At 40.5% G+C, this 10,206-nt stretch overlaps 1 protein-coding gene across 2 annotated transcripts in view; it reads right to left on the bottom strand.

Annotated features, from left to right (window-relative positions):
- Positions 1–5,632: 5,632 nt before the first annotated feature.
- ATL3 (atlastin GTPase 3) overlaps positions 5,633–10,206 on the bottom strand; it is a gene marked incomplete at its 5' end in the record, with an annotated part of 59,147 nt that continues 54,573 nt past the window's right edge. For both annotated transcript variants that reach the window (XM_079102174.1, XM_079102175.1), the window contains one exon: positions 5,633–9,925. In XM_079102174.1, coding sequence (XP_078958300.1) covers positions 9,839–9,925 — 87 coding nt within the window. In that variant the 3' untranslated portion in view covers positions 5,633–9,838. The remainder of the gene's footprint in view (positions 9,926–10,206) is intronic.

Below are 10,206 nucleotides of genomic sequence, written 5' to 3'. Positions count from 1 at the left end.
ATAATGAATATTTGACATGCACAAAGCCCTGGGTTCGATTCCCAGCACCACCCCAAAAAATGAATATTTGAAAACATTTACAATCTTTAAAAAAAAATATTTTAGTTGTAAATGGACACAATGCCTTTATTTATATATTTATTTTTATATGGTGCTGAGGCTCAAACCCAGTGCCTCACACGTGCTAAGTAAGTGCTCTGCCACTGAGCCAGGACACCAGCCCAACATTTACAATCTTAATTAAAATTTACCTAAGAGAACAAAACTTTCTTTTTTTTACATTTCAATATCGAGCAATAATAAAAGAAAATAGTCAATATAATTATGGTCAAAATTATTGTCAAGAACATCTCATGCTTGACATTAGTATGTTTATACACACAACTCAGTTTATTTTATTTTATTTTTTTCCTTCTTTTGGTGATACTGGGGATTGAACCCAGGGCCTTGTGCATGCTAGGCAAGCACCCTAGCAACTGAACTATATCCCCAGCCCCCAGGCAACTCAGTTTTTGGTACAAAATTCTTTGCCTGCAAGAAAGTACATTTGGTTTACTTCACTAATAGAAATATCTCTTAATGCAGGGATGGCCTCTTCTTACTATTTCTTCTGCTGTTGATTTTTAGCATAGTTATCTGTGGATTGTATGAATGGAGTTGAATGGAGAAGAACTTATGTTAATTCCCAAATAAAAGTACATTCGCGGTGGTGTACTCCTGTAATCCCAGCGGTTCGCGAGGCTGAGGCAGGAGGATCAGAGTTCAAAAGCGCGCCTCAGTAAAAGCGAGGCGCTAAGCAACTCAGTGAGATCCTGTCTCTAAATAAAATACAAAATAGGGCTGGGGATGCATCTCAGTGGTCTAGTTTCTCTGAGTTCAATCCCTGTACCCCTCCCCCCAAATTACTATAGTAATAAGGAAGTAGATAATGTGACTGCCCAATACTTTAGAGGCCAATAGATTAAGTCCAAGAAGTTTAGCCAAGATTCAGGAATAAAAGCCCACACAAGATAAATTATGAAGCCAAAGTGGGAGCTTAAGAAAGGAACAAAGCTATAAACCGCATGGCAACGGTGAATTTTTCACCATTTTCCCTATGGCTTCGACAATCTCAGCGCCCACTTCTTCACGCATGCGCCGGCCAGGGAAACGCAATGGTGGAAGAAGAGACCAACTTCAAAGTCTTTTCTGCTTAAAAACCGACCAGCAGGGCATAGTGGCGAATTACCTCCAGAGACTCAGAAGGATGAGGCAGGATCAGCAACTTGTCTCAAAATAGAAAAGGCTGGGGTAGTAGCCCAGAGGCAGAGAGCCTCTGGGTTCAATCCCCAGCACAGGAAGGAAAGAAGAAAGACAGGGAAAAAGGGAGGGAGGGAGGAAGGGAGGGAGGGAGGGAGGAAGGAAGGAAGGAAGGAAGGAAGGAAGGAAGGAAGGAAGGAAGGAAGGAAGGAAGGAAGGAAGGAAGGAAGGAAGGAAGGAAGGAAGGAAGGAAGGAAGATGAAATTCCCATGTCAAAGACATTCTCCCTGTACTAGAAGGAAGAGCAACATCTTTCCTCAAGGAAAGAATTCTGTATAGACCTTGTTAAAATGAAACTTCAGGGCTGAGGATGTGGCTCAGCCATAGAGCAATACCTGGATTTGATCCCCAGCACTGAAAAAAAAGGCAACTAATGATGATGATAATAACTCTTTGTCTCAGTCAGTGTATAAGGAACTTACTCTGCTTCTTGGGTCTTCATTCCTTCTTGGGTCTTCATTCTTTATTTCTTTAATACAGAAAACTGAATTAAAGAAATTTGTATGCCTTTCCCCTGTTACCCTGTCTATGTCAATTTTATTCTCAAGTCCAGACAGGACCCTGAACGGGGAGGTGGAGTTTTGCTCCTCCCTACAAAACTGAATTAAATTTAAAGCCATTGAAAGACTAGAAAGGAACCAGATGTGGCACACACCTATAGTCCCTGCTACTAGGGGGCTGAGGCAGGAAGTCCACTTGACCCCAGGAGTCTAGGACCAGCCTGAGCAACATAGCAATACCCCCACTCATTGGGCCTTAAGCCATAAAATATCCCCAATGCCTTTCACAAAACCTGACACACGGTAGGCATTCTGTGAATTAGTGATTGAAAAGATGAATGGCCAGACACAGGCCCTTCCTCTGCACTGGCCTCTGGCTCCCTAAAGTGGAACCCACTCCTTTTGTCTCTGTACTCCTGCTATTGTGTGCCAGGATGGAGTCTTGGAGTGTGAATGCTTGGGACAAATCCTGGCCCTGCCCCTTGGTAGTTGTAGGGCCCATGGCGTTCCCTGTGGATCTCAGTTTGTTCATCCGTAAAATGGGGTGATGATATTAGATAACATAAGGATACATTCCCCAAAGGGAGAGCAACACATGAAATGATGCTTATAAAGTGCTGCACTTGATGTCTGGCACGTGGAAAATCCTTGGAAAATCCTTGGTCAGACAGGTAGGCTATTATTAACATGAGAAGAATCACATGCTCATCATCACATGATATTCACCAGCTTCCCAGGATGAAGAGTCAGAGGTAACATAAATAAATACCGGAGTTGTATGTACATTATTACTCAACCAGCCCATTGTCCAGCACAGTGAGCTGGTGACTATCAAATCACCAGGATGGAGAAGGTTCTGTTTTGTTGTTGCTTTTGCAAGTGCTGGGGATGGAACCCAGGGTCTCATGCATGCTAGTCAAGCGCTCTAGCATTGAGCTACATCCCCAGCCCAAGAAGTTCTGTTCTAAAGACACAGATTGACTTCTGCCTCACCTCACCCTTGCTTCCAGACGGGGCCAGATGCTATCTCCCTTACCCTTTTTTCTGTTCCTGTGCCAGACAAAAGCAAAACAAGACAAAAGGCATACATACTGGGGGTGCGGCTTAGGGCTATAGTTCTCATACAGCTTGAAGAGGAGCTCGGTAAGAAGGCCCCAGGTCTCATGAGAAGCGGCTTCTTAATGCTCTAGCCATCACTAGCAAGACTGTCCTGAACCCCCACCTCAGTCTGTCTCCTATTACTTATAACAGATCCCTGAAAATGGAAAATTTATGCAGGAAAAGTTTATTTGGCCCACGATTCTGGAGACTCGTAAGTCCAAGACATAACACAGGCACCTGTTGGCATCTGGCAACAGCCTTGTGCTACACCATAACATGGCAGAGGGCATCACAAGGCAAGACAGAGCAAGAACCTGGAGAACCCATTAATCCACAAACAGATTGACCCATTTGTGGCAGTTCTGCCCAGTCACCTCCCAAAGCTCCCACCTTTTAAATGCCACTCGCGTCTAACTTTGGGGATTCGGTTTCCAATACATGAAATTTGGGGAACATTCTTAAACCATAGTACCCCTATACCAAGGAAGTGGACAGAAAGGAGCCAACTAATATCTGACCCTCCAGCTTCTACATACCTCAGCTACGGAGCCCCATTCTTCTGAAAAGGGAAATACTAGGTTTTAAGTATTTGCTGTCTTCTCCACTCTGCCTTCTCAAGAGCATGGATTCGAGAATCCACTGCCCTCGCTGACTCTCAAGCAGTAACTGAGCAAGTGGAAAAATGGCTCAAGAATAAACTGGTGTGCAGGCCTGAGCCACCACTTGGGGTGGGGCAGGAAAAGGATGGGGAGAGGGTGAGAAGAGAGCAAAAGAAGGCAAGATGCATTTAAGGGGAGGCGTGAATATTCAAGATGCTTCTTAACACACTAGGAACAGGTTCTGTGGTGACATGAGGGACTCCATTGCTTAACAGCAACTCAAAACAGAAATACTCCTCAGGGGAAAAGCATTCATCAGCCAACAGAATACAGGGTTTATAAGTGTCCAGGCTGTTGTAAGTCTTGGTGAATATGCCAATTTTGACAGCTCTGACCAAAAACATCAGGCTTCTATGAAAGAAAAGGATAAAGGGTAACAAGTAACTTCTTTCCTATCTCTCAAACATCCTCAAGTCGTTGGGCTGGCGTTGTAGCTCAGTGGTAGTTTGCCTAGCATGTGGGAGGCCTTGGGTTTGACTCAGCACTGCATATAAATAAAGGCCCATTAACAACTAAAAAAATATTAAAAATAAAACCCTCAAGTCCTGCTGAAGAGGAAAGAGAACAAATCCCTAGCAAAAATGCCCTAAAAAACTTCTACTGCATAAATGTGCGGCCTAACCAATGTCTACCCCCTCCTTAAAGGAACATTTCAGAACCTTAACCTGGGAAACATGCCAGGCTCTCTCAATCCCACATTTGCTAAAAGGCTGGTCTGGGTAACTGGTAACTGAATGGGTGTTTTGGTCTGGCCAGCAGTCTTCATTGGTGTCTCTGTGTGGTCCTAGTGGGGTTGCCAACCACAGTATCCCATCACTCTGGTCGTAGACACCTGTGACCTAGGTGTAACCCAGGCTACAGTGCTGATTGCAAGAAGCATGATTCAGACCACACCAATCAGGTGCCTGCTCTGGGATGGAAATGTATTTTTAAAAATAGACAACTTGATTGAGGCCTCTTTCCTCTGGGGATATTTAAGTGGAATGACATAAGCCTAGAACCATGCCCACCCTCCCCGAGGGCATGCAGGAAATCCGTGGGCAACAGCAGATAATTTGGCCACTGCCCATTTGTAAGATTCCTGTTGTCTCTGAGTTTTTCAGTGCCTGATATGAGTTTGGGCCCCAGAAATCCAGTTACGAAAGCTTTTTCCCAGCTATAATTCCTTTTTTGGATTAAGTTAGGACTTAGTTTTTGCAGCCTGGTAAGAAGAGTCAAAGGCAAGCCATAAATTTCCTGGACTCATCTGTGCAGGACCGCACCCCTCACCCTTTCTCCCCACCTCGTGCTGGTGGGGGCATCAACCCAAGGACCCGAGTACTGGTTCTCTGCTCTCGCCCCTCTTCATACAGCGAGCTCCAAGTCTCCCGTCTCTTGCTAACCTGAGGAACCCTACTGGGGCACCCAGGATAGCACCTGACACATGATCACCATCAGGAATGGTAGACACATGAAAACTGCTGACGCCACCCAGTGTGCTTCAAGCTAGGGAAGAGATCTTCTGCCACAGGGCAACACAGTGTTTGGCTGTTAGGAATTGCATTCAGTGCCACCTCCCAACAACTCCACGGTCACCTTTCAGCAGAGCTTTGCCTCCCACCCTCCCCATATCCAAAAAGGAACCACTTAAGCAGTTGCCTCCAGATAGGGCAACCAAATCAGACTGTTACAAATCCAAAGGTCCTCACAAGTCCCCATTACCACGCATAAAGTTTCTGTTCACAAAAAAAAAAAAAAAAAAAAAAAAAAAAAAAGTTTCTGTTCACTTTTAAGCCACCGCACTAACAGCACAGACTTCCCCAGCACTATGCTAATAGAATACCAGATCAGGGGGCTGGGGGTACAGCTCAGTTGGTAGAGTGCTTGCCTCGCATGCACAAGGCCCTGGGTTCGATCCCCAGCACTGCAGTAAAAAAAAAAAAGATCAGGATGATTTTGTAGGGCAGAGAAAGCTAGCTGATGTGAACCACACTGCAACCCGACAGGTCTTCCACCCCCTGGAGATTGTATTCCCTTTGCCAATCTCACACTCACAGATCTGTCCATGCTACAGAACAAGAAAAACAGGCAACATGGTGTTGTGATCTTTATTCCATTAAATGACAACTGGGAGTGAAACAAACATGCTTTTAATATACAATAGCATAATCTCATTCCATTGCACTTTTTAAAAACTATATTAAAATTTGAAGCTATTCAAAGGCAAGGTCTAGCACAAAGTATTTTTAACAAGTCATTTTTTAAAGAAAAAAAATAAGGAACATTTGTGTATGTTCAAGATTTAACCCCTTTAAGCCTTACATCTGTGACAGCTTTTGTTCATCTGAATTAGAAAGCTTTTGGAACCAATGCAACCTTCTTTGTCTTAAAAATTACATTTAAATTTTCTGTCACATGAAATTCCTTCCCAAAGAAAATTTCCTTTCAAAACCCTTCTTTCTCTAGATCTTAGGAAGTTCCTGACACGGGGTACTTAGGCTGCTAATTACGTTACAATCCTGTCCTTCCATTTTGTTCATTATTTTTATTTGTAGTTTGTTTTCTGTGGTGATTTAGGAATTCAAGTCACAGTGCTGAATTTGATTTGTTAAAAGAAAAACAGCTATTGAAATTTTGTTTAAAAAAATCCTAATTACACTATTAGTAAATAGGATACTTGTTACATTCGTTTTTTTCTGAGAAGGCACCATGACAATTTTGAAAAACAATCCTCTGGATGAAGGCACCCTATTACTCTGAACACAGTAAACTCTTGGTGATTGCGGCTGGCAGCAGACCACTGATCCTGGACCTCGGGCTAAGAGCTGTCCACCTGCCTCCAGACAACACCAAACAGTACTCTCACTGGTACTTTCCGCCCTCGAGGGTAGTCTCTCTGTGGTCTTTGAATCACCTACAATATTGTTTATGAAAGTGATGATTCCAGGGCCACAGCCAGACCAACAGAGGTAATTCCTGGGTATAAAGCTGAGCATCACACTGCCAAGTCTCACATGCACTCCAAGGCAGATGAGAACCACTACCCAAAATACAGCTTCAATACGACTTTTCACAACAGGAGGAAAATTGTTCAAGTGCAGTCTTTTACGATGGGCTTAATGTCATTTTTTAAAAATCACAGATAGTTTGTACTTTAGTAACTGAAGCATTATGCCCTTATGCCTTGACTAAAATTTTTGTTGGATCCGAACATAAACTGAAATGGCACAGCCCAAGTTGGCCACCTTCAATGGAAATATCAAATCATCCTGAACTACATTCCAATAGTTTTACAGAGGAGGAAAAAACCCAAAAAGATCAGTTCTATGAAGATGACTTACATGTTACTTTTTTTTTTTTTTTTTTTTTAATCCTGGGGGGGGGGAAACTTTTATTTTTTTTTGCCTGAGCTGGAATCAACCTACCTAATTTCTCCATAACATACACACACATTTCTGCTTATCCAAACACACCCTGTCCAAGGCACAAATTTTATAAGCCAGGTTAGAACACTCTAAGTTGACTTGCTAGAGAAACTGACTCCAAGTACAAGGCAGTGTGTTTGTTTGTTTGCCCAGAGTAAGAGGAAAAACAAGGATAAACAAAACAGACACAATATTCATAAGTGATTTTGCCAAGTATAAAATGGGTGTTAAAAACATAAACCTGCATGAGATAAGCAGATTTTTTTGGTACACTGCTTAAAAAAAAAAAAAAAAAAAAAAAAAGTGATGATTCTGAAGATGTTTTATCACCATACATAACAGTTTGCTGTCTACAAACCTATCTAGAAACATTGCTCAGTAAAAGACTCAAAACTTTGATTCTATTACTTTGACTGTAAGAGACAAATTGGAAGTATTAAAAAAAATTGGCAATTTCTCCTGAAATGAGTTATTTTAATGGAAATTTTTTAAACTTCCAGGTATAGTTTAATAAAAATGTGCTCCATATATTGTTAAGAAAGTGCAAATCAACAATGTGTGCATGAATGTCCACCAGCAGTAGCAAAAGTGGCAGAGCACAATGTCCCAGACAAAGCAAAAACTGGAGAGAGAAACTGGAAAAAGACATTCTTCCCCATCTGGTTATAAATCTCCCAAACAGTGAGAAGGCATCTTTCATTGAAAAAGTTGATATAAAATCATCAATTTACTGTTAAGAGAGAAGAGAAGCCAAAGAAAAGTCATGAGAACCCTCAAACAAAATTTTATAAATACTGTCCAGAGGCAGAGTAAGGTAACTTTTAAAAGCAACAAAAAAGAACTCAAAGTAATTCTTCTAAAGATTGTTCCTGTATAAGACCAAAACAGAAATGGTGAATTCAAACAGGAACAAAATCCTAAGACATTATCAAATCATACACTTTTTTTTTTTTAAACCGAAGACTTCAGTATTAAAATGAACTGAGATGCATCAGCCTTTGTCACTATTAAATGTAGAACCACTTTGGATGATTATTCTGAAATCTGTAAATTTAGTTATAGAATTCATTAAAAGCTAATTATCTCAGTATCAGTAAGGCCCATTAGTAAGTATGAACCTTCAGAGAGATGAGAAATCATCTCAAAATGCACCAAAATTTCAAAAGTGAGCTTTTAATTTACTAGTCAAAGCTTGGTATCACTCAGATGCAAATAAACAGCTTTTAGAACAAGCTGGAATTTTTCTAAAATGTAACAGAAAGTGAATAAAATAGCAAGAACTTCAGAGCAAGATGGTATGTAAATATGAAAATATGTAAAAGACTTGGAATTAATTCAGGATTTATAAAAATACTTGAGAGGTAAAGTGTTTTGTCAAAAGAAAATTCCCTGACAGTAACTGAATGCTATACTTTCTTTTTTTCTACCTTCCATTCAAACTTCGTGTATTTAAAATTTCCACTCAGGTTTTGCCTAAGCCTTCCTGCCTCCCTCCCACAACAAAAATCAAATTATCTTAAAAATTAAGGTTCATATACCTGAATGTTCATATAAATACTTGTAGGCAAGTTTTAAATTTACAATTCACCATTATAAATCAAAGAAAACAAAGCAACCAACAGATAAAACTTTTCCGTCTCATAATCAAAGTAAATTTTTGTAAAGATTCTTAATAATCTAGATACTGTCTATATTTGAGTAGGACTTTGGTCCTTCCTAAGCCAAAGTTATTTTAAAGCTACCAGACTACAGAACACTAAAATTAAATAAAGGAAGACTCATGAAGTGAAATTAACAATTTTAGCTTCATTATTAAGACCATTAGTACATAGAAGAATACAAATACACAGTTTGGGTAAAGGCTTTAAGTCAGGCAACTTAATTATTAATTACTGCTAAGTCACATGAAATAGGACATCAAAGGCAGTAATATTTGGTAATATCTTTCCTCTAATTCTTAATATAAAGTTCTATACTCAAGCAAAACTCCAAAACAAAACATCTCAAATGAAAATTTTGTTTGAGAGCTGTGTGTAACATATATATGTATAAAAACCAAGGCACAAGTTCAAGTGACTCACCAGAGGTCACAGGTTCATTCAAACTCAGCTTTTTCCTTAAAATATCCAGCTCATTTCTATTATTATGGGCTACTCTGGCTTTTCAGGCATGTTTGCCTGTGTGCTAAAAGCCATAGTAACAAAAAACAAAAAATAAAGTAGGTTCAACAAAACTCCAACCTATCAGATAAAAGACCTTATATTCCAAAGTATGGTATATTTAAATATATGATTTTCCCACAGCATATGGCAAACAGAATCTTAAAATTATAAGATTTTTAAAAAGTTAATGGCATCATTTTCAGTTAGTCTTTAGTTCTGAAGCTTCTCAAAGTTTTGTAAACTTTTTAAAAAAGGAAACCTTCTCAAAAGAGTAAAGTCTGTAAGAACTGACGAGTTTCACCCATAAGAGCACACTTCATGAGGTTATCCTCCATCTCTTCCCTTTTGTGTCCACAAAAGCATGGATTCAATCTTAAAAGGCACTAAAGTGGCACATAAAAGACTTAAAAGCTGCATTTCCACTTTTTTCTTTAGCTTTCCCCATCCCCCAATAAAGTGCATAAAGCAGAGAATAAGACAGACACGGGCTTGGATCTAAGAGCAAGGAAAAGGAGTGTTTCCAACAGAAATGGAAATGTGTTTAAAGAATCTGAAACCACAGAAGAGGTCAGTTCATTTATTGCAGTTCCCTGTTGCAGCTCTTGCCAGATGGTCTCAGATCTGCCCTTCCTCTGGACTTGGACCCAGGGCCATGCAGAGATCCAGGAATCCAGGGGCTGGTTGGGCTCCTGCTGGATCCTCCTGTTAAGATGCTATTGATCTTTTTTATCCACAGGTGGTCTCCCAACAACTGCATCCCTCACAGCAGCCTGAGTAGAATTACCAATATGAGAAGAAGCCTGCAAAAGTCCATTTATTCAACATGTAAGTTAATAAAATACAACACAACATTAAGACAATAAGTCCTAGGAAATAAATTTTCCTCATCGTTATGCTGCCAAAAGTAGAAGCATGCAGGGTGAGGGGAGGCTATGGCACAGCTAAGAGTCAGTGGAGCCAGCTGGGGATGATGGTGGGTGGCTTGCCTGCCTTCACACATGCTACTTGACCTAACTGATTTGTTCATGCTACTCAGGAAAAGAAAGAATCCATCCAGTCTCAAAGATCTGTAAGACTGGAG

The sequence above is a fragment of the Sciurus vulgaris genome, assembly GCF_902686455.1.
Source record: "Sciurus vulgaris genome assembly, chromosome: 11".
In the NCBI taxonomy this organism is placed as follows: Eukaryota; Metazoa; Chordata; class Mammalia; order Rodentia; family Sciuridae; genus Sciurus; species Sciurus vulgaris.
This window is presented reverse-complemented; position numbering and strand designations above follow the sequence as displayed.